Here is a 24,610-nt window from a genome sequence, read left to right on the forward strand (position 1 = left end):
ATCATATTTGGGGTGACAGTCAGACGTGTTTGGATTCTCCGATGTTACCAAGAGGTACATGCTAATTTTTTCATCTTTAGTGTTGAAAAGTACAGTAACATATCATAATCTTCTCTATTAGCATATCCATTAAAAGCAACAAAATCAGGAATGAAGAGAGTGATGGCATTCATACTGAATTTATTGGCAATAAGAAATATATATTGTTATTTATATAATTATATTATCATTATTGCTTGTGTTTATCTTTTGGGTTTCACCTTCCTTTCAATTAATATGCAAACCTAATGATATGCTGCTGAATCTCTTAGCTTTTATAGTGACCTTTAATTGATGTTCTGGCTTTTGTCTAATTCATACTTAGCTGCTTTTATTAAAAACACTGTTTGTATATGTATATGTTTTCTTGTTTTTATGACTGATTAACACTTGTTATAAAAACAAGAAAACACAACTAATTTAGAAACTAAAAATTACTTAATTCACTGAACCAAATTCACGTTTTATACCCACATTTGAAACGGCACACTGAACTTCTCTTAGAAGTCACTCAACCACTAAAACTAAGGTTTCTGTTCAAGAATGTAGGTAAATATGTGTGATTTGACATCTTAATAAAAAAAAAAAATCAATTTGTTTTGCAGCTTTTTTGTGAAAAAGTAAGAAACTTAATGGATAATAATTATAAGTTTTACTATTTTTTCTGAATTTTTGTAAAAATTGTAAATTAGAACATTCAACAATAATTTAATTTTAACATTAAAAATATTATTTTGATTAAAGAAATAGTGGTGGCTGTAGCTCAGGAGGTAAAACAGGTCAATCTTCAAATCAGAAGGTTGGTGGTTGGTGGCTGCTCAAGTCTGGATGTCAAAAATCCTTGGGCAAGATACTGAACCCCAAGTTGCTCTGCAATGCATCCATCAGAGTGTGAATGTGTGTGGATGTTGGGTAGAAAGCACTTAGCATACAAAAAAAGTGCTTGCATGAATGAGTGTGAATGAACGAGGAATGTTGTATAAAGCACTTTGAGTACTCGGATAGAGTAGAAACAACAATAATTATATCATAGCATTAAAATAGAACTTCAATCAAAAAGCTTGCATCCACCTGGCTTAATAGTGGATTAAACACTATAGAAATTTAAAAAAAAAAAAGATTTTGGTAATTACCAGTTCTGTTAATTTAGAGCAGCTGTAGCATAAACCCTGCACTGGGTGTGGTCTGAATATGTTAAACACTGTTAAACAAACCAAATAAGAAATGTGATTTCCCTCATTTGGCAAGAATGTTGTCTCTGAATTTAAAATCTCTTTTCAAAGTCTCCTTCTACCAGTTTCAGATGTTCTGTAATCTCCTGTGTCACTGTATATTTGATAAATCAGTTTGGACAGGTCGACCTTGACAGAGCCAGAAAAGACCTGTGTACCCTGCTGGTAGTCATCACTCTGGTCTGCCTTACCTGGGGCCTGGTCTTCTTCTCTTTTGGCTATCTGACTACTCCTGGCCTCTACCTCTTCTGCATCCTGAACTCCCTCTGCAATGTCTGCAAAACCTGCTTCTTTGTTCAATTAGTGTTCTGATAGTAACTGAAATGACTGATGATGAGTCCACCTAATGGGACATGAGGGTACTGCAGATGCATAATGAATGCTTATTCACAATTAATCAAAAAACATTTTGTCTTCACATTTTTGCTCATTTTAAAAAGGGAAAATGTTAAAATTTTCATTTTCCATAAAAAAAGAACAACAACTACAAAACCAAAAATCTATTTCACTCCAATGTGTTGATCAGAGATACAACCCATATGGAAAAGATATATATAAATCTTATAAAGTTTGTATCTGTCTTGTGTGAAACTTGTATGAAAAGCGTACAATAGAAAAAACAGATATAAGATCCCTTGAAAAATTATATAATGAAACTTGTATGTTTTGGATACTTACTAAAACAATACATGAAAGTGGCCACTTTCATGAGTAAATCATATAGGTTTTTACTATTTCTTTTCCATATGGGAAGGTTTTGGTGTAAATCAAAAATAAAAATAAAATAACTGTTTCTGCCAGAGTATTTAAAAGTTGTAACTACTGAGGTATACTAATGTCTGCACTTCACCTATTGTGTATAGTGACATTAATGAATGAAGTTCATGAGTGTTGCTTGTAAATAAACAACCTACCTTCCTAGGTGGGAAATGAATCCTCTCCTTGTCACAGTGGAATTTATCCGAATTGTATGTTGTGTGTAGAAGGCAGTTAGGGTACTATTGTCCTTTGTCCTTACCCACATAGCAAGGAGGTCTGGCCCAGATCTGGTATCAAGCCGACACTGCTGGTTGACTTCTGGCATGATAAGACGTATACCTTCTTGCTTTTTCTTTGCCCCTCAAAAAAGGAATGTACAAAACGAAGGAGAACAATGTCGGTCCGTACAAAGACAGACTTGATGAAAAGTCAAAGAAAAGATACGAGGAAAAAAATCAAAGGAGTGAAAGGGTTAGACCCTTACGAGCACACAGAGTGGACAAAAGACGTTAGCGTGCTGCCCAACTTTCACCACGCTCATATTTATAATTTTACGGTTCTTGGAGTGAGTGCATACATTCATGAAGTTTTTAGTAACTTCAGGTCACTGCAACAAGCCCAGGTACAGTTTAGCGACGGATGGGTACAGGACCTTGAAATGCACCGTGTAGAACGAAAGACCATCGTACGAACAAAGGTAAGTTTACCAGTCTCACAAATCGTCTTCATAAATACACATTCGTTAACCGTTTATTAATAGGACCTTTGAGCTCAACGGTAATTAGTAGTGGAAATAATTTCTGGTACGTGTTACAGAAATGTAGCAGTGACATTGTATGTATATGTATATTGTACGCTGTAATCGTACTGGGCTATAAGTGATACAAAAAAACTGTTTTATCCTGTGAATAAAAGTATATGTTTTTGTCAATGTACCATGGTAATAACAGAAGCGAAACGCAATATTCTGTCAGGACAATTCACTATTTATGCACAATAAACAAAGGAGCATAGCGCGACAATTTCTGTTCAGCGGCCCTTCAGTAAAAGTAATAAATCACATTCATGTAGTTGTAAAAAGCATGATAATATATTAAGTAATCCAAAGTATTCAGAATACGTTACTCCCATTGAGTAACGTAACGGAATACGTTACAAAATACATTTTGGGGCATGTATTCTGTAATCTGTAGTGGAATACATTTTAAAAGTAACCTTCCCACTTCCCACTGTTTGTACTTTGTACTATATCAACTCTTATCTCCACTCCCCACTCATGTGTCCACTCTTATCTTCCTTTCTTGCTTGAATTTTTTCGCTGCACATTCCTGATTGATTTGTGGATTTATGCATTTATTAATTTTTTTATTTTATTTCAATGCTTTAACTCTTTCTTCATTTTCTCATTTTTACTTCTTATCAAAAATGTAAAACTTCTTCCCAAGAACAATATGACCCTCGACAACAACACAGAACTTGTCACTTGCCAAAGACAGCTTCTGCCCATTCTGAGAGGACACGCAGAGAAGATATACCTGTGAAGATTGACATCAATTTTGTAATCACCTTGACCTTGCTTAACCTGCATCTCCTGTTCAGGCACACAGTGGCAGCACTGTCCTCCAATTGGGCTTTTTGTTTTACAAGGCTCTTGGCTGTCGCTGCTCCCTGCTGGCCAATTTAAGTTGGATGGCCTTGTAGGGGTTCCACCTCTGCCTTCTCTTTATTAAAGTGTTCAACAAGTTTGTCAAACGATTCCGGCTCAAACTTAGAGTGGTGGTATGAGGTGAGTGGAACAATTTCGGCAGGACGGTGTCTGTAAACCTCTGAATGACTGCTCAGTTCTTGTGTTTCAGCTGTCTCTGCAGTCATTGCATCAGTTTCAGTGACTGATAGAGAGGTTTTTATGGCTCTGTACACTTCTATAAAAACAAAGCAATGCAAGGAATACATTTGCAAGCATGTAAAATCTTATACCTGTTTACTGTTTTGCATTTACATCAGAGTTTCTGGATTTTTGCATGTTTAAATAAGGATGGTGCATGCACGCATGCATGAGTCACATGCATAATTAACATTTTCTATTAAGAATTCATTTTTCATTGTTTCAGTGTGAGGGATTATATCATCAGTCATCATTCCCTCTATTTCTTTGTAGATGCTAGATGCCTGTCACGAGGCTCAGATGGTGACTAAGGTAGTGTTCAGGTGGGTTGTTCTAGGTTGTTCTCTGTTTTGTGATCATCCTTGAGATGACACTTACATGGTACATGCTAATGTTGTCATCCTTATGTAGTGAAAAGTATAGTTATATGTAACATTTTCTCGATTAGTATACCCCTTTTTGCTCATTTTTATTATTGACCACATCTTCCAGGATACATACACTTGATGATAGGTTGTCAAATCTGTCAAAACAAAAAGTACCAAGAGCATCAAGCAGCAAGTTAAAAAGAACCGCTAAAAAATGTGACACTACTGATGTATTGTGATGTGCAGACAACAATATTTTCCTTGAATGGCAGTTTTAGCAGTCACTCTTGAAACACAATTTAATGTCTGCTAGTTTCACGTTGTAATCTGCTGTGGCATTTTCTGTTTGATAAATCAGTTTTTGTACGGAGCCAAGAAAGACATTTTTACCCCACTGGGGGTAGGGATGGGTATCGAAACCCGGTTCTTGTTGAGAACCGGTTCCCACTGTTTCAATTCCTTGGAATTGTTTGCCATTTTTGCAAACGATTCCCTTATCGATTCCAGTCGCCCCGAATGACGTCACCACGTTGCGGAGCGTCGCTTACCTGGCAGGAAACATGGCTCAAATGCTCAAAAGTTTGGCTATACTTTACGAGAACGGATGACAACAGGGCAACTTGCAATACTTGCAAAGTAGATATTTCATTTTTCTACGAATATGCAAAAGTATTTGCTCACAAAACACACGATGACCTTAAATGAATGTCATGTTTTTAATTCCGCTCCGGACTCGTGAATCTCAACCCAGCAGCAGCGGTAAAGTTTGCACGTGCTCTCCCGTTAATGCGGCAGGTAAATAATCAACAACAGTGCATATTATGTTAGCGCGATCTCCCTTATTATAAAACCTGCCATTACTGTGCATTTAGGTGACCATGATGAGAGAGACAGACAGAGTCTGGCTGGCTCAGACGCTGGCAGTTGTCGCTGCAGTCTACCGGTAGCGTCTCCTTTCAGGCCAGGATAGACGAATGTCACCGAGCAGTGACTAAGTTTGTGGTCAAAGGCTTGCACCCATTTGCCACAGCAGATGCCCCCGACTTTCGGTAAGTGAATGTGTTTAATTGTAGGCAGGGACATTACTGGATATTCTTGTGTAATTGCTACAGAATAATTTATCTTATACTTTGTTATTGCTACAGAAGAATATTTATTTTATTATTTTACATTTACAATTTTTTTTCCTGGGGACCCTGTGACACCCCATTGAAGAGCCGTAGGCTGGATCTCTTAAGATCTCACTGTTGGGGTTTGTAAGGCCATGTTACTCCTAAATTTCTATCTTGTTCAAAGAGAAGACATAAAACAAAGTTCTAAGCTATTCGACCTTAGTCTTCTCCTTTTTTAAAAATAAGAATTGATAAGAGAATAGATAAAGAATTGAATCGTTAAACAGAATCGAAAATGGAATCGGAATCGTGAAAATCTTATCAATACCCATCCCTAACTGGGGGTCATCACTCTGCTTGGCATTACCTGGGGTCTGATCGTCTTCGCTTTTGGCTACCTGACAGCTCCTGACCTATAAATCTTCAGCATCCTGAACTCTTTGCAAGGTCTGAAAAATGTTTGTCTTAGTGTTCAGCTCAGTTGTATGTAAATAATATTGCAAACTAAGCAAGTGCTGTGTGTGTGTGTGTGTGTGTGTGTGTGTGTGTGTGTGTGTATGTGTGTATATATATATATATATATATATATATATATATATATGCTACATATATCTGAATCCATCTTGTGGTTGTGAATATATTGCAGATATATGATATATTGCAAACATAATTCAGAATAGATGAATGAGAGAAAAACATGTCATAAAAAACTACATCATATATAACATAAGAATGGGGGAAAAATCTGACATTCATAATTTGTGAATGTTTACTGTTTATAGTTCACTACAAGCAATGCTTGTCAAGGAAAAAGTATAAGAAATTTATCAGGAACTTTTAGAATTGCAAAACATGTTTATGCAGTGGAATTTTGCTAAAAGCAGGCTCCTCTGTCTACAGAGTAATCATTCTATGAGGAAAGAACATGACAGAGGCTAATGCACAATATTATAATGGATGGTTCCACATGCAGATTTTGTTTAGGGATAAACAGAAAACTGCCACTGTTGTTGTATCAGTTTGTAGCAACTACCTCTAATAATAATGGTTTTCTCTTAAAAATAAAATAGCAAGATGGAGACAGAAAACCTTTGTGGCAGCAACTTTACTCTTCCCACACTCAGCACCTCCACTTACAACACTTTGTTCTGACCTCTCATGTGACAAAATTGAGAATGTAGAATATGGAAAAGAATATGGAAATCTGAAAAAAATGCAAACACTAAATGCAAATGCAAATGTGCAAATCGTTAGCTCTGTAAACACTGCAAAGACACGGCAGTTTCAGTGTTATTCTGTAGCTAATGCGGGAGTCCTCAGTTACCAAGTCGCCACCTCGGCTAACCAGACGCCGCTGGACCGGCCTGTGCCTCCACAGACAGGGGGGTTGCCACACCATGAACAAAATTAATTTCCACAGGTCCACTAGGTGTCAACCTTTGATCCTAAAATGTGTCTTCGCTCTAGTGCCCTTCAATTCACACATTAACCGTCACTGTCACCATGTTCCTATTTCACACAATGAAACACACAGAGAGCGCGTCTCACACGCAGAAACACACACAGAAACCTCTGAGCTCAACTTACAGTTTCTTGCCACAAAAGCCAGTCATAGACAAAGTTAAATGTGGAAGGTAACGTGGGCTGCAACTCTAGTCTCAACGTAGAATGTTTTTAGTATCCTGCTAGAGCCAGTTCGTATGACACTGGAATTCAGCCTCAACTTATGATGTTAGTATCTTGTGCCCATAACCAGACACCGACAATTTAATGTGAAAATACGTGTAACTCAGCGAACAGATTAATTTAGAATTTCCAATATGAACATTTGGTATTTTTAATACAACAGGCTGTGCTTACCTTTTTATATTTGGACCGGTCCTCTGCTCGCCTCGCCTCACGATCTCACCACAGGCCAAATCGGCCTTCCTCAGCACACCAAAGATCCGGGTCACGCAGCACCAAATTGTTAAAACCTCCCAATTGTTTTGATCTTTCGGCTGAAGGAAGGACAATACTGTATATAAATGGTGTATAAATGGTCAATCAACAATCTTTTATTCCATACTCAACATTTTATGAGCATAAACCATCCGGAGGGGAGATGAGCGCGGGAGGGTGTCTGCCTGATCCAGATTCTTATAGCTTCCGCCTCCCCTCCACCTAGTCATAAAACCTAAACATCCACATTCTTTCTCTCTCTCAGTGAGCCTGAGTTATGACCTTGGCTCCCTGTTTTTCTGCTTCCAACAAAGGTGGGGGTGAAGCTCCTGTGGAATGTGTTCTGTGCTCTCTGCACACAATATTCTCTTCTTAACTCAGCAATATGAAATGTCATGAAACAGTGTAACTCATTCACAGTAAATCAACAGTATAGGATAATACAAACCTATCTAATAAATCTAATGATTTTCACATTCTTTTTAATTCAGAAGTATAATGCAAACTAAAACTACATGCTGATTATACTCTCTATAATAAGAAGTATGATGCGTCTTACAGCAGTATAATGAGTCACTGTTTGATACTTGAGACGGGCGATTGTGGCTCAAGAGTTGGGAGTTGCCTTGTAATCGGAAGGTTGCCGGTTTGAGCCCTGGCTTGGACAGTCTCAGAGGGCCCGTGGCACCAGTGTCCGGCAGCCTCGCCTCTGTCAGTGCGCCCCAGGGTGGCTGTGGCTACAATGTAGCTTGCCGTGAGTGTGTGTGAATGGGTGGATGACTGGTTGTGTAAAGCGCTTTGGGGTCCTTAGGGACTAGTAAAGCGCTATACAAATACAGGCCAATTAACCATACTTGGTGTTTTCGCTGCATTATTGTAGATTCTTAACCTTACAATATAAAGCATGTCTAAACATAACATATACAAATAAGGTTGGAGAAACCTGAGTGGTGAAACGTTTCTGTCTCCCACTGAAAACGCTGTGTCTAGAAGAACAGAATCAACCTTTTGGGATATACATATTATATGACATATATAAATAAAACTGAATTTAAATAATGACCATCTTCATTCATCCATCCTTCCTGTTGTTATACAGTGAGAGGCAGGGACGGGTCTGCTACAGGGATAACATATAGGTAGAAAAATATTCATGCCCATACTCACATATATGTTCAAATTAAAATTGCCACTTAACCTTCATGCATGAAGCCACAGGACGCATAAGGCAGGTGATGTTACCATGGCAATGTACCCTGGTAAGAAGTCCTGGTGTCTTTTTCCAAACCATAAGTGAATCACCTTTGTTATACTAGGAACTCAGGGTTAACCCTGAAGTTATGGGGAGAAACCCAAATCCTGCTTTGTATTGTAGGCATCTACACATCATAGATTGAAAACTATCTTCTCATCTAAATCTGTGTAAAGTTCCTGACAAGGAAGCAACCCAAAACAAGGTCTGTACCTTTGGTCATTTCTTTACAGGCTCATGGTGTTCAGGCCTTGCACCAGCTAAACTAAATGAGAGGTTAACTGGTAGTTGGACACCAGGCTGGACCACTGTCCCCTGAATCGGTGTAGCCCGCCTCTCCTCTTAACAGTTGCGCTAGAAACAATAATCCACTGTCACATAATTTCATTTGCATGATTTGCATGCTCACTGTATTTCCTGTACACAGACTAAACTTTCACTCTCTCTCCTCTGAGTCAGCCTGTTTCTGCTGGAGGTTTCTTCCTGTTAAAAGGGAGTTTTTCCTTTTCACTCCCTTCATGGGAGTGAAAAGGAAGGGGTTATCTGATTGTTGGAATTTTGACTTTTTTGAGAATCCTTAGTTTCAGTTTAGTTTTGATTAGTATCAGCTATAGTTTTAGTCGTGTTTGCAATAATTAAGTGTAACAAAATCCCAGTATCATCATATCATCTTGCTCTTGCCGAAGGCGGTCGCACTTTTCTCCTCTCCTCCTCCTCCTCTCCCTTAGCTTCCCTGCTTAGCTTCTTATGTCCTTGTCTAGTCTAGTGTTTTTTGTATTACTTTTCCCTGGATCACTCTCTCACAGTCTGCTCTCTAAAACCTAAAAGAGGAATTATGGATTGGATCAACTGGTCCCTAAATGCAATTGACACCCCTTTCTCAACGAGAAGTTTGGGCTTGGGTGAGCCTGAGTGCTGAAGATATCTACCTATTCGGAACCATGGTAACAGGGTTCTTGCTGATCGGAGCTGGCTTGGCCCTGACTTATCGAAGAATTAAGAAAGCGGAACCGGCTATTCAAACCCCCACAAGGCTGCCCACTGGGATTGGAACGATGGGAGAGGCTACGGCTGCTGTGAATACGCAGAATAAAATCTCTGACTGCAGACTGGATACATCTCGGAAGGGCTAGCCCGGAATAACATCTCTGGGCGCAAATTGGATGACATCTCGGGGATGCACACTGCCGTGAGTTCTCAGAAATTGGCTCCTTGAGCACAAGAAATGACAACATCACAGAACGCAAGTATAGCGAAGCTCACGGCTCTCCAACGGGAGATTGAGAGACCAGTGTTGGACTGTAGAACTGCTTTGAAATTCATATGAGCTGTTCGCACTAAAGTAAAAATCACCATCACTTCATACGGATACCCTTTGGGCGCCAGCTGCGGTCGCAAGGCTGGAGCCGAACAAAAACACCCTGATACCGACTGTGTTTAGTCTGTTCCTTCCCATTCCATGCAAGGCCACCTGGGTTGGCTGGAAGACTGTTTACTTAGCCTAGCAGGGCGAAGGACACTGTCTCAGCTGAACTCTGGACATGCACACACATACATATACACTGATATGCACACACTCATCCCCCCTCCCTTTCCAAACACCTTCGACGCTTATTCCCTTCCGATGCTGACAGGGATCAAGGAGACCAGCGCACGCAGGCCCGGATGTACTGTCTAATTAGGCTGTCTCTCACCCTTTACCCACCACTGTTGCTTGTCATGTGTTTCTTTGGTGTATTAAGAGTTTTTTTTCATGTGCTATGTGCAGAGGTGTTTTTTTCTGCCTGGGGTTAGCTTCTGTTTCTGGGGATGAGAGTTGGGCATGCTCCCTTACCTTCTCAAGGTAAGCTATGTTAGCCTTCTTGTGCGAGCTTTTCAAGTGCACTTTAAGGTTTATGGGATTTTTTTCCCTTTAGAAATGTCCCGCATAATTTGTCTCTTTCCACTACAAGACACTTGCTTTATCTAAAACATAATCATATTCAAAGTAATCCAAAATTGGACTCTACCGATTTCTCCCAACTTTTGCTGACATGATTCTACGTGGCACGGAGCAGCAACACAGACGACTCGACTAACATACTTGCCACCTGCTGGCATAATGAGACACATCATAAAAAAACCCTGGAAACTACACTTCATTTTCACCCTAGACACACACACATCAATGAAAACTAAAATGGTAAATGGCCTGTATTTGTATAGCGCTTTACTTAGTCCCTAAGGACCCCAAAGCGCTTTACACTACATTCAGTCATTCACACACTGGTGATGGCAAGCTACATTGTAGCCACAGCTGCCCTGGGGCGCACTGACAGAGGCGAGGCTGCCAGACACTGGCGCCACCGGGCCCTCCGACCACCACCAGTAGGCAACGGGTGAAGTGTCTTGCCCAAGGACACAACGACCGAGACTGTTGGAGCCGGGGCTCGAACTGGCAACCTTCCGATTACAAAACAAAATGCCAACTCTTGAGCCATGATTGCCCCAAACTAAACACATTTTCGCTCTAAATTCAGTTAAATTTAGTTAGTTTTGTTAACACTCATTACAGTTTTAGTTAGTTTTCCTTCTTTTGCAAAGTTTTGTTTTTATTTTTATTTCCATTAACGAAAAAAAAAATTTCACTTCTAGTTTTCGTTATTTCGTTAGTTTTCGTTAACGATAATAACCTTGTGCATTTCTACAAGATGTTTGATATCATCTCTGTCAGGTTGATTCTGGCATTTTGTAGATGCAGAAAGCCAAGCCAGTGTGCAAACTGAGGGCCCTTTTCCCTCAATCAAACTTGGATTAAGATACTGATGTTTTGCAGAGAACTTCTTTCAGCTTCTTTTTCTTCCAGATTGAATATATCTTTATTTAACTTGTTCTCTCATTGGCTTATTTCAACAACTGTACAAAAACATATGACCAGTGAATTGCTTTCAAAATTGAGATAAACTAACTTCTAAAAAACATAACCTGTTGCTAAATGCGTGGGAACAGAATTTACAGCACATGCAGTTTCCAGTTTGCTTCAGTTATTTGACATCAGCCTGTATTTAGTTTAGGATCAGTGCCAACAGAGGGAATATTTTACTCTCCTGTCTGTTAATACTTCCTCTTTCTCTCTCAGACAGTAATTTACATCTTATTTCATTTCCCATTACCCTGCTCACTTTCAGCATGTTTAACTCATTTGCTTTTTTTCCTATCATCATATCACCTGTGTTCTCTATTCATTTCAGAAGTACAAATAATATTATTTAAGAGACCCAGCAACATGCAAAGGTAGGATATGGTTTGGTTCTCTTTGCATAAAAAGATATTTAGCTTCATTATCAATATTGGGACTGCAAAATATATATTAGGTATTTAACTAAGCACACAAAATTGTTTTGTGCGAATACATAAAGCTGTAGATGAGTGTTTGCTCTTTGCTGTGTCTCTTTTAAAGACTTAGATTCACCATTGCTAAAATATATCTGTCTATCACTAATGTTCCGCATGAAATGGAATGAGATGGATTAATAACACCATGTGGTTTTCATCATCATCATCATCATCGTTTATTTGTATAGCACTTTAAGAACACACCAGGCAGACCAAAGTGCTGAACAACACAGATCAAAACAACTACCAAATTAAAAATACCATAAAATCATTACATACAATAAAATAAATAAGAAGGTGTCAGTTTCCTACAGAGTTAAAAGCCAGGGAATAAAAATAGGTTTTCAATCTGGACTTAAAGACCTGCACTGATGACGCTTGTCTTGTTTTTGTCAGATTGTTTTATGCACTGCTATGTAATAAGACCTCATCTGCAGCCACTGGCTTTTGGTTGAAAAAAGGAAACCCACAGTTGTCATTTGTTATCATAATTACAATAATAAACTTCCACTTAAGTATATGGGGTCACCTAATATGAAAGCTATAAACACTGTCAGCTTGAAATGAGAGACAACACAATCTCTTGTCTTGTCTTCATCCTAGACCTCCTTTTGGCTTGTAAATTGCTTTCATGACAAACATCCTTTTTTTGTTAAGCAGAGACTTTTTTTTAATAGATTAATTTTCTCAATTTCACAGGATTAAGTGGGGGATACTTTGGTGGCTGGTGTCTTGTGTGTCTCATGACATGGTCTCTGTAAACTGTGCATCACAAACGTCTATCTGTGGAAACTCTAGTTCTTTTTGTGATAAAAACATTAGCATGAGTAAGTATTTCCATGTATTTATTGAAATTCCTATTGCTAATAGTATAGGAACATCCCCTTACTTTAATACTGTTGTTTTTTGGCATAAAGCAGGTCTAAATGCTAGCCTATAAATTCTCTGAAACTGTCAAACTGCTGCAATACATGTAAACTCACCATTAAAACATCTAAAATATGAATGACCTCCTCAAAGATGAAAAGGAAGTACAGGCAAAAACATACCAGACACTTCTTGTGACTAGCATTAATAATCAAAACACAATGAATCATGGTCTGTAAATTCTAACCAGCATACTAATGGAGCTAAACAGGAAACAATACAAAATCAAGAAATAATGAGAAAAAAACTGAAGTGGAAGAAAATAACTAACAATCTAAACAAAAACCAGATAATCACAAAATGCAAAAATCAAAGCAATTAACAGTTTCACCTCCGAGCAAAATATGCGAGATGCTCAGCTATTGTCTGAAAGACTGAAAACAAGAGGCCTTATACACTGTAAACATAGGAACTGATGATACAGTTACTTATATGTCCCACCAGGCCTCCTCTCGGTGGGACATGCCTCCACCTCAGCAGGAGGCATCCTTGTCAGATGCCCGCAGCACCTCAACTGGCTCCTTTCGATGTGGTGGAGCAGCGGCTGTACTCGGATGACTTCTTGCCCTAAGGGAGAGGCCAGCCACCCTTCAGTGGAAGCCCATTTCCACCGCTTGTATTCGCAGTCTCGTTCTTTTGGTCACTACCATGACCATAGGTGAGAGTAGGGTTGTAGATCGACTGGTAAATTGAGAGCTTCGCTTTTACACTCAGCTCCCTGATTGCAGAGTGATGCAGCGTCCGCATCACTGCAGCCGCAGCACCAATCTGTCTGTCAATCTCCTGCTCTCTTCTCCCGTCACTCGTGAACAAGACCCCGAGATACTTAAACTCTTCCACTTGGGGCAGGAACTCGTCCCGGACCCAGAGTGGGCTCTGCACCCTTTTCCGCCCACTCCGGGTCAGGGACGAGTTCCTGCCCCAAGTGGGGCATAATTATAGAGCTAATGTGAATTCAGCTAAGGTATGCTGAATCTTTAAGCTGGATGATTGTTTGCTTTTCTCCGACCTTTTGTGCTCACATTCTAATACATTTTTATAATTCTACATTGTCGATTTATACATTCTAATATAACCCAAGTACAGCCGGATTCCTAGTAATGTCTTTTTTAAAAAAAATCTTGACAGGCAATAGAAAGAGTATATGATAACAATTCAAATACCACACAATAACGACATTAACCCTTTAACTAACTGTTGAGATCACCATTCTTCATCATCATCATCATCATCGTTTATTTGTATAGCACTTTAAGAACACACCAGGCAGACCAAAGTGCTGAACAACACAGATCAAAACAACTACCAAATTAAAAATACCATAGAATCATTAAAAAATAGACGCTTGTCTAATATGGAGGGGAAGGTTATTCCAGAGCATTGGAGCCACGATTGAAAACGCTCGGTCTCCTCTGCATTTCAGCCACGACTTAGGGACCGACAGCAACAGCCGCTCAGCTGAATGGAGCGAGCGAGGAAGAACATGTGGCTTCAGCAAATCAAATAAGTAGACAGGAGCCAAACCATTTAAAGATTTAAAAACCAATAAAAGGACTTTAAAACGAACCCTAAATTCAATGGAAAGCCAATGCAAGGAAGCCAGAACCGGAGTGATGTGATCGAATTTCCTACTACCGGATAAAAATCGTGCCGCCGCATTTTGCACTAACTGCAGGCGTGACAAGGTGTCCGACCCAACCCCTATTAAAAGGGAATTACAATAGTCCAGACGTGAGGTGATAAAAGCATGAATAAGAGTTTCCAAATTGGGTTTGGAAAGGAAAAGCTTAACCTTTGAAAGGCGTCTGAGGTGATAAAAAGCTGATTTTACCACCCCATTTACATGACCTTCAAAAGTAAGCGCAGAATCAAGTTTAACACCAAGATTAGTGATTGAACTTTTCAGATGGGAGGTTAAATCACCAAAATCAACATCTGGAGAATCAGTAGAGCGATGCAGGACATATTAAATTAAAATTTAGAAAATTATTTGCCATCCATAATTTAATATCGCTGAGACAGTCGAGCAGTGATTGACATGGGGAGGTATCCAAATGACTGAAAGGCAAATAAAGCTGACAGTCATCGGCATACAAATGAAATGACACTCCGTGTTTACGAAAAATCGCACCAAGAGGGAGTAAATACTGCGAGAAAAATAATGGCTCAAAGATAGATCCCTGGGGCACACCCCAAAGCAGAGGGGCCACAGAGGAAGCGGCCAGCCCCAGCTTAACACAAAAACTCCTTTTGGAAAGATATGATTTTATCCATGACAATGCCAAATCAGAAATTCCCACACAGTGGTGTAAGCAGGAGATCAGCAGGTCGGGGTCCACTGTGTCAAATGCAGCTGTTATGTCCAATAACACAAGCACAGCATATTTACCACAATCAATAGCAAAAAGAATGTCATTCATAACTTTAACAAGAGCTGTCTCCGTACTGTGAAAGGGCTTAAAACCAGATTGGAAGATTTCAGACAGTTGCGAGTCATTAGAGTAATCCAACAGCTGGGTATGTACAATCCTCTCCAAGATCTTGCTTAAAAAGGGAAGCTTGGAGATAGGTCTAAAATTTGACATAACAGAACTACTAAGGCCAGGTTTCTTAAGTAAGGGGTGTATGACTGCATGTTTAAACCCACTAGGAACTTGACTGGTTAACAGACTAGTATTGATAATTTTCAGGATATAAGGTCCAGTGATTCTTGTCAGTCATTACGATGACAAAAGTCAGTTGTATGGATGTGATGTAATGAAATGAGTGTCTGCCGCTCACATGGACTGTTTCTGTCTGTTACTCTCTGAACTCTTTGTAAATGCAAGGTAAACAGCAGTATGCTGTTGAATATAAAGCTACAGATGCATATACAGTCTAGAACAGAAGTGAAAACAGCACGGACTGTACATTAGCTACAACACTAAAAAGCCTGTTTCAAAAACAAAGAAAAAAAAAAAACCTGAATCAAGTGCCCTTGAACTCTGTTGGAGTGGCTATAGCTCAGGAGGTAGAGCAGATCATGTGCTAGTTGGAAGGTTGGTAGTTTGATTCCTGCCTCCATGTTGCTGGGCCAGATGCTAATCCTGATTTGCTTTCCGATGAATTGATTGGCATATGAAAGTGTGTGACTGTTATATAGAAAGCACTTAAGCATAGAAAAGGAACTCTAAAAAGTACTCTCATATATATGAGGGTATATGATATGTATCCTTTTTTTCCTTAACAGCTGAATTCTGTTTGATGAATACATGCAACTTTTCAAGGGGCCCTGAGGACACCATCACGTAAACATTTACATTTTTATGATTTATTTTTTGTCTGTGTTCCTTTCTGTTTCTGAGTTTTAAAAAAAACTCTTAGATCTAACATTTATATGAGAGTAAAGTATAAAGAGTTAGTAGAGTTGAGATTTAAATCATATTCAAGAACAACACGTTCTATGACATGAAATCACTGAATAGTTATAAATCAAAATGATTCATATTATCTTGTCCGTTTTTCTCCAAGGTCCTTAATAAACATGGAAAAGGTTCTTAAGAACACAGAGTTAAGTGGAACCACATTGATCGCAAATCCTTTCTGCAATTTAGTGGTCCTCGTGTACCGGCCAAAGGCCAGTGAACACATTGAAATGTATGCCAATGACACGAAGGTACGAAAAAAGAAAGAAAATATTCTTAGTGGCAAACATGAAGTCAAACTACATCACTCGCTGGCATTTTTTCATTTTTCTGTCTTGACTGAAATTCACTACATTACCAAAAGTATTTGCATCACTCAAGTGATGCAAAATATTTACATACAGTGTTTTGCTCTGTTTCTGATGATATAGGCGGGCGTGGGTCCTCTCCCCAAAAGCACAGTGAGTGTTCAACTACCAGCAGAACTGGGTGCTGGACCAAACAACAAGATTGTGTTTTCCGTGTCTACATTTCCTGAAACTAACAGGGTAAGACATTACACTTGGTTATATAAATGTATAGAAAAGGATGTGAATAGCTGTTGTTTAAGATGTGTTAAAATTGGGTGGCTGTAGCTCAGGTCAACTACTGATTGGAAGGTTGGTGGTTCGATGAATGTGTGTCAATGGTAGTTAGTAAGTACTTAGAAGCATAGAAGACCTTTGTTGCGTGAATGGGGTGAATGTGGCATGTTGTATAGAGGGCTTTGAATACTCCGGGAGATTAGAAAAGCACTATATAAGAATCATTCCATTCCATTTTAAGAGCATCTATACCAGGGGTTGGCAACCCTTAACCCTTTTACGCAAGATGAAGATGACTTTGTAGTGGAAAGCACAGTTCTTCATTTCCTACCATAGAAGAAAGTGGTCAGTCAGAAACTCCACATCCTTCGCAGAGGTCATTTTCACACCTTCAGGGACCTTAATTAAAGGGGTCGACCAGCTCTCTCCCCGTGACTTGGGCCCAAAACATGACTCCATCACCTCCTTGCTGACGTTGCAGCCTTGTTGGGACATGGTGGCCGTCCACCAACCATCCACCTGGACCATCCACCTGGACCATCCAGGGTTGCACGGCACTCATCAGTGAACAAGACTATTTAAAGATTAGTCTTTATATACTTCTGGGTCCACTGCAGCTGTTTCTGCTTGTGAACTTTGGTTAGGGGTGGCCAAATAGAAGGTTTATGCACAACTGCAAGTCTCTGGAGGATCCTACACCTTGACGTTCGTGGGGTTCCAGAGACACAAGCGGCTTTAAATATCTGTTTGCTGCTTTGTAATGGCCTTTCCGCAGGTGCTGTCTTAATCTGATGTATTGGTCTGACAGAAACCTTCCTCGTTGTGCCTATATCTGCACAAACCCGTGTGTGCTCTGACTCAGCCACAAATCTCCTAACATTATGGTGATCACGCTTTAGTTTCCATGAAATATCTAAGGTTTTCATTACATGTCCAAGGCATTTAACTATTTCACGCTTATCAGCAGCAGACACATCCTTTTTCTTTCCCATATTGCTTGAAAATGGTGATCTGTTTAATAATGTGGAATATCCTTCTTTAGTAGTTTTTCCTTTAATTGGGCTCACCTAGCAAACAAAGTCACTTTCATCAACGCAGGACTGTAAGCTGTCATCTGTAAGGCATGAGCGGTGTTTGTTCTTAACATAGTTCATAGTGGAAAATAGCAGTTCACATACATATGTGTATCCGAAGATCGTCATGAATCTGAATGCATATTTCTTCATGTTTATGTGTCGAGGATGGCATTCCATGTTTCAAACACGAGTTAATAATTTTATTTTAATATTTCAAGATCACACTAATCTTCCAATTTAGAACTACAATTTTAAAAAAGAACTAATGCAAATAAATTAAACTTTAATTAAATTATTATAATTTATTTTGTAAAGTCATGCGGAGCCACAGTATAAGGACGAAAAAGGCTGTGGAGCCGTGGGTTGCCGACCACTGATCTGTACTAATTCTGTCTAATGTTTACACTGTATTATTTAACTACCATGGTTGGTTAGTTTTGTTTGTTGTATCCCAACAAGATTAAAGAAATATTGCCTCTAAATAGCACTTTGGCTTGAAATCAGTTTGTCGCTGCCATTAATTCCATTATTCACATGAATACCAGGCCTCAGTTTTTTATGTCTGTGCAGTTCTGCCAATAACCACAAATACACATAAGCTTTGAATAAAAGACACTAGAAACACATACATATATTTTTTATTGTTTTAGAAAAACAAAAATTAGTCACTATGCTCTTTGGTCATTCACGCCAATATGCTAGAGGAATATGCCAGATGTGCAAAGTGAATGCTCTTCTGCAGTTACTGTTTACAACAATACACCAAATGTAAATCAATATAAATTTAAATAAACTTGTAGGAATTTAAGTACACCGGTAAGAAATAACCGTCACTGGGGGTCTTTTTCCTTTGGATACTGTAAAAGCCCTTCAGAATAGTGAAAAAATCTTACATGATGCATGTTTTAAACAAACTTTCCCATTAATATCAATGTGTCTTGTATTTTAGAAAATGTCTGAAGTGGCACGTGACCTATATAATCTAAAACTAGTTGGCCTGTTGGTACAAAATAAACCTATATCAGGACTAAGTGAACGTGTCAACATAACCATGCAGGTTACCAAAAATATAAATGTAAGTGCAACTTCATTTCATCATTTATTCCATTCATACTTTACATATTATAGTATTAAATAACATGGAATGCATTGTGTATGTGACTAAATATATATCATATATATGCATGTTATGCATAACATAACATGCAGTATAATTGTGTTACAGGAAAACCAGAATCTCTCCTGTCAGTTCTTAGATTTGTCAACAGGAAGTAAGTAACCAGTAATCACATTTGTGATGAATAGTAACATGTGACACAAATATGTTATTTTATGAATAGGAATGATTGAGGTTTATGGTTTCAATAGGGACCTAAAAGTTGAACTGTAATTCATTGGTGGCATCTTATCCATAATGGATCTCTTTGTTTTGCTTACCAGATTATAGTGAGGATGGCTGTGAAACACTTTGGACACGTAACCAGAGTAATGTCACCTGTTCCTGTAACCATCTCACGTACTTTGGTGTACTTCTGGTAAGACTGGACTCATGCATTATATAAAGAGGAATTCAGGATATACAAAAACAAATATTAATACAAGAGCCATTCATTTATAGCAAAACAAACAATCATTTAAAAAAAAAAACAAAAACATCTACTATCTACTAGAGATGGACCGATCTGATATTACGTATCGGTCCGATACTGACCTAAATTTCTGGATCGGATATCGGAGAGAAATAAAAAATGTAATCCGATCCATTAAATATCACGAAAGCACTCCTCAAAACTTACGACATGGCGTAACTCAGCTCATAACCTTAGCACGTCGGAGCAGTATGCGTCACGTGATAGAGCAGCTGTGGCGTGCGAGACCTGTCGGCGGTCTGGTTGAGCATTTGGAGCCTCGCTACCAAACCGGCATTTCATCTCCTAGAAAGTTATCCCAGAGAGAAGTAAAGCAAGTGTGTAAGTTCATCTCTGAATGTTTGTAAAGCATTCCCATCTTAAGCTTAACAACCGATATATGGAGCGACTGCCTCTCTCTCTCCCTCCCTCTCCTGTTGCTGCTTCAATCATGAAACTGATCAATGATCGGCTGATCGGCTTTTCTGTCGCTAGTCCGTCTCTCTTGTTTGTTTTTGGCCCACTTTGCACGAGAAAGAGGAAACCAGCGGCTGAACAACAGCAGCACATTTACGCTTGATAAGCTGTTGTTAGAATTTATTTAATATTACTTTCTACACCAGGATCCTTTTCTACGTAGCTGACGGCTGGTAACTGTGCAGGGGCGGATCTAGCAAAGTTTAGCCAGGGGGGCAGGTAGGGCATTAACAGGGAAAGGGGGTAAATCAACAAAAACATTGATAACCTTATGTAAATATGTATTTTCTCCACAGGTTTCTGCACATGTCTCAGAAAAGGACACAATAATATTGGCGTATATTTCCCAAATTGGTTGTAGTGTCTCTCTTTTTGCCCTTGCCATTGCAGTTTTGCTGTTCATCACAAATAGGTAACTTTTTTGATGATATTCTTTCAACATTCATCAGTCATCTCCCGTCTTACATATTTAGTATTAGGCTCTTCTCACTAAACCTCTGCTCATTTCTTTCTGTCTTGTTTGTTGTTTGTTTTTGTGAATTTACATCTTTATTCATTACTTTAATAAAAGGAAATACATTCTTTTCGCAACAAATGCAATTCTTTCTGTTTTATTATGTCAGTAATTCTGTCAACCATCCCATCCTTCTTCTTGATATGGCTTTCTTCAATGACATGGCCACTAAGTTTGTCACTTACTCTGTCTCCATTGTCTAACAGAACACTCAGACTAGATGTTTCTATGAAGGTCCACATCAATCTTGCAATTTCTCTCATCATCCTCAACCTGCACTTCCTGCTAAGTTCCACAGTGGCAGCAGGGTCCTCCACTGGGGTCTGTTTATACATGGCTCTTGTCCTTCACTACTCCCTGCTGACCACTTTTAGCTGGATGGCTGTGGAAGGATTCCACCTCTACCTTCTCTTAGTCAAAGTCTTCAACATCTATATCAAGAGATACCTGCTCAAACTCAGTGTGGTGGGGTGGGGTGAGTGGAGCCATTTAAGCAGGAAGCTGTTATTATCAGTCATATAACTTTTAAGTGACTGCTCGGTTCTTGTGTTTCAGGAGTTCCTGCGATCATTGTGTCAGTGGTGGTGATCATAGACAGAGGTTTTTATGGTCCTGCTGCTGTGGACAACAGCACTGAAATGTAAGGAACAAATGTGATTGCATGTAACACCTCGACATAATTAAACTGTTTTGTATGTGCATTGGAGTTTCTGATAATACAATACAATAAAAGCTTTAAAAGGGAAAGGCATACAATCCTATTTAACCTAACATGTAATCTCACAATTTGACTCTGAATCTCAGTAGTTCCACCTACATGCACTCTTACTATGTGACTCTAAATCACCTGGGCAGGTGAGAGATTAAAATATGAACTGTAATCACTTTCTTTGTAGATGTTATATAACTAATGACACGGTGAAGGTGGTGACTACAGTTGTGCTGTTCGGCTTGGTGTTCCTCTTTAACGTGATCCTATTTGTGACAACTCTCTGGCATATTTTGATGCTCCGCCGTGTCAGAGAGGTATGGGTTAATATTTAAATCTTTATAATGCATCTTTAAATCTTGAAAAGTTTATGAATGTCCACATTTTTCTCATCGGCAATCCCCTTGAAAAGGCCACAAGGAACACATGTTAAACATTCAGTAGCATCTTTATTTTAAAGGTAAATAAAGTGAAAGTGGGTTACCAGTCATTTAGTTTTTCTGATAAACATTTATCCATCTTCTAGTACATTTCTAAATTGTGTAATGGGTTAGGTATGAACTATTCCTGAGTGTAAATGTTCATCCTTGTGTATTCCTATCGATTTTCTGTCCTTAGTAATATTGCCTGATTAGTGTAACCTGTGTTTAATGTGTCAGCTAATCACACATGTTGTTTTCCTAGTGTTTAGTGTTGATTTTCCCATGTTTGACTTTTTTGGAACAGTTTGGAATTTGTTTTTTCCCTGCTTCTCACTGAGAATATTTGCCTCAAAGGATACCTTCCAGTTTAATGGCCACTGCCTATCTTGTGCCTAAATTAGTTTTTTACTCCTTAGCCATAAAAGGCTGATGGGGTACTGACATCACCCTGTTGGGCACATAGCCAGAGAGGTGGATGGCGTGGACACCCAAGTTTGTGAATGCCAAAATTCAATAATGGGGCAACATTGGGTTTTGAAATTGGCACTGTAGGTGTAGCTACTAAAAATCTTGGACAAGTTCAAACCCTGGTGACACTGACCTCAATGTCAGAGCTCAGCCTTTCTAAAAATCACCTAGGATTTACAACTTTATACCATAGGTGTATCTACCAGGAGGCTGATGGGTAGCACTGGAATCGTACAGTATTTGTATAATTTTACTGTTTTTTTTACTTACTACCAGCTGTGTGCGAGATACCTCTTCCTTGTGTCAAAGTGCTTGCTTGTATGTTATCAACTTCCATTTAGCATGCTGTATGAGCGAATGAAAGAGTCTAAAGATAATACACAAACTGAAAAAAGAGATGTGATCTCATTCACTAGACATGAGGCAGTTTTAGTGGTTACTGTTCAAACACATTTAAAAGTCATGTTAGCTTCAAGAGCACAATTTTACATAAGCTGAATAAGAGACATGCTTTCCCTGATGAGATAAGAATAGTGACAACGAGTTATAAAACAGATTTCAAGTTCTCATGCTGCTTGTCAGATGTTCTATAATGTGATGTTTCATTTTATGCTTGGCAAATCAGTTTGGACAGCGCAACCGTGACCGTGCCAAGAAAGATATTTGTACCCTGCTGGGAGTCATCACTCTGCTCGGCATTACCTGGGGCCTGGTCTTCTTCTCTTTTGGCTATCTGACCACTCCTGGCCTCTACCTCTTCTGCATCCTGAACTCATTGCAAGGTCTGCATAACCTGCTGAAAGATGAAATACTTGCTTTCAATTTTGCCATGGATGTTTGTAAAGTGTATGAACGAACTGTAACCAGGCACAGTCTTTACTACTTTCTCTCCTTTGTGTGATGCAGGTTTGTTTATATTCCTGTGGTTTGCGATGTCACTGAGAAAGACTAAAAATCCCCGTGCTATGGCAACCAGTGAAATGGCTACCACGGGCAAGTAGTTTGAACAACTACCAACTCATCAAGAAGCTCCCATGTTTGTGTAGTTTATATGTAATATTGTAAGATATTCCTACTAACATGTGTTTTCATTATTAATAATATGTCATGAAAAGAAGTGTAGCAAATCCAAATGCAGACTCCAGAAGCAGACTTAATGAAACGAAAAACAAGCCTTATGTGGCTGATTTAAAGCCAAAAGAATGAATCAAAACAAATCAAAACACTCAGGTCAACAATGAACATCATGCTGTTGTAAGAAAGTTGTAAAGTTTTTGCCTTGCAGGACGAATATAAACTTACATAAGTGATATTAATCAAGGTTCTATATAATGTGATTTACATTAGTAATACTGTTAATAGGCTACATGTATAAATATACATCAGTGTAGGGTTTCTTTTCTCAGCTGTCACAAATTGGAAGATTCAGGAATTTATTTTACACTAACTGATTCCATATGTTCCTTAGTAATGAAGTGATGATTTTTACTGGTTGTTCTCATTCATACGACTTGCACGAATTACCACAATAACAGCATTCTGGAGTAAACCAATATATGCCACTGCAAAATATATGCACATTTTGTAGTGGGAACATATCAGACACCCTGCGCAACGTTGTGAAGGAGTCTAGAATAAGTGTCGGCAGGTTTATCAATTTTCTTCTCCTAATTATTATTATAAACCTTTCCTTGATATGATGACGTTTTCCACTGAGGTCAAGAAAAATACACCTTCTGCATTGCCTACTGATGTGATTTGGCTTTGGAAAGTACCTCACCTGGTACTGGTTTAGTCCTTTGTAGTGTCCTTTGTACATCTGAACGAGCATTATTAATTCACTAAGTGCTGTGACATTAATATCAACAATAAAAGAAAATTTAAATTGTTTATGTAACATGTTTGTCAAGGGTGTAAGTGTGTGGCAGGCAGAGGTGTGGATTCAAAACACACGACTCTGCAACACAGAACAATGGCTTTAATGCTGGTGAAAAGGGCAACAAAAACAAAAGGCAAAAATACCAAAGTAAACTGTACCAGACGTAACATAAACTCACTCACTATAAGCTGAACTGAAGGGAAACAATGAGGACCTTCAAGGTTCAAAGCACCCAGTACACTACAAAATCTGAAGTTTTGTTTCATTTCATTCCAGTTTCAACAGGTGGAATCAAAAGTGTAATCAAGTAAATATGATATAGAAATTTGAATAATATTTAAATACATTATTCAAATGATTAGAAGCATATAGATGAAATAAAGAGATACTGCTGGGTGAGCTCCATTCACTCACATCATCAGAGAGTGTTATTTATGTATTACTCACATTATTTATTGTATATTGCCTTGGTGCCACTGGGTTTTAGCATGTCTCAATGTCTCACACATTGATGCCATTGAACAGCCGGATTATTTTATCTCAGGAAGTTGGGGGGAAG

The 24,610-nt window shown here is 38.8% G+C and overlaps 2 protein-coding genes and 1 long non-coding RNA gene across 9 annotated transcripts in view; all 3 read left to right on the forward strand.

Annotated features, from left to right (window-relative positions):
* The window catches only part of LOC146393179 (adhesion G-protein coupled receptor G5-like), a 22,374-nt gene extending 20,169 nt beyond the window's left edge, over positions 1-2,205 (forward strand). For all 7 annotated transcript variants that reach the window (XM_084927464.1, XM_084927431.1, XM_084927422.1 and 4 more), the window contains 2 exons: positions 1-54; positions 1,386-2,205. The exon at positions 1-54 is cut by the window's left edge and continues 76 nt beyond it. In XM_084927464.1, the coding sequence (XP_084783590.1) occupies positions 1-54; positions 1,386-1,583 (252 nt within the window). In that variant the 3' untranslated portion in view covers positions 1,584-2,205. The remainder of the gene's footprint in view (positions 55-1,385) is intronic.
* Positions 2,206-14,488: 12,283 nt separating this feature from the next.
* Positions 14,489-19,027, forward strand: LOC146393180 (uncharacterized). The gene is made up of 4 exons (XR_014800217.1): positions 14,489-16,177; positions 16,401-16,545; positions 16,726-16,842; positions 18,904-19,027. It is a non-coding gene; the product is annotated as an uncharacterized LOC146393180 (long non-coding RNA).
* Positions 19,028-19,184: 157 nt separating this feature from the next.
* On the forward strand, positions 19,185-23,994 carry LOC146393181 (adhesion G-protein coupled receptor G5-like). Its single transcript, XM_084927477.1, has 7 exons — positions 19,185-19,225; positions 19,395-20,471; positions 20,780-21,048; positions 21,129-21,213; positions 21,470-21,599; positions 22,798-22,954; positions 23,079-23,994. Exons 3-7 carry the CDS (start codon positions 20,802-20,804, stop codon positions 23,171-23,173), a joined length of 714 nt encoding a protein of 237 aa, XP_084783603.1. The 5' UTR covers positions 19,185-19,225; positions 19,395-20,471; positions 20,780-20,801; the 3' UTR covers positions 23,174-23,994.
* The last annotated feature ends 616 nt before the right edge of the window (positions 23,995-24,610 follow it).

Source organism: Perissodus microlepis, chromosome 1 (genome assembly GCF_051167445.1).
Source record: "Perissodus microlepis isolate ML-2025 ecotype Zambia chromosome 1, ASM5116744v1, whole genome shotgun sequence".
In the NCBI taxonomy this organism is placed as follows: Eukaryota; Metazoa; Chordata; class Actinopteri; order Cichliformes; family Cichlidae; genus Perissodus; species Perissodus microlepis.

Coding starts and splice junctions, on each gene's coding strand:
- LOC146393181 (XM_084927477.1), top strand. CDS start 20,802: ATGAAGGTCCACATCAATCTTGCAATTTCTCTCATCATCCTCAACCTG. Junction 21,600..22,797: donor TGCTCCGCCGTGTCAGAGAG/GTATGGGTTAAT, acceptor TTGGCAAATCAG/TTTGGACAGCGCAACCGTGA. Junction 22,955..23,078: donor CATCCTGAACTCATTGCAAG/GTCTGCATAACC, acceptor TGTGTGATGCAG/GTTTGTTTATATTCCTGTGG.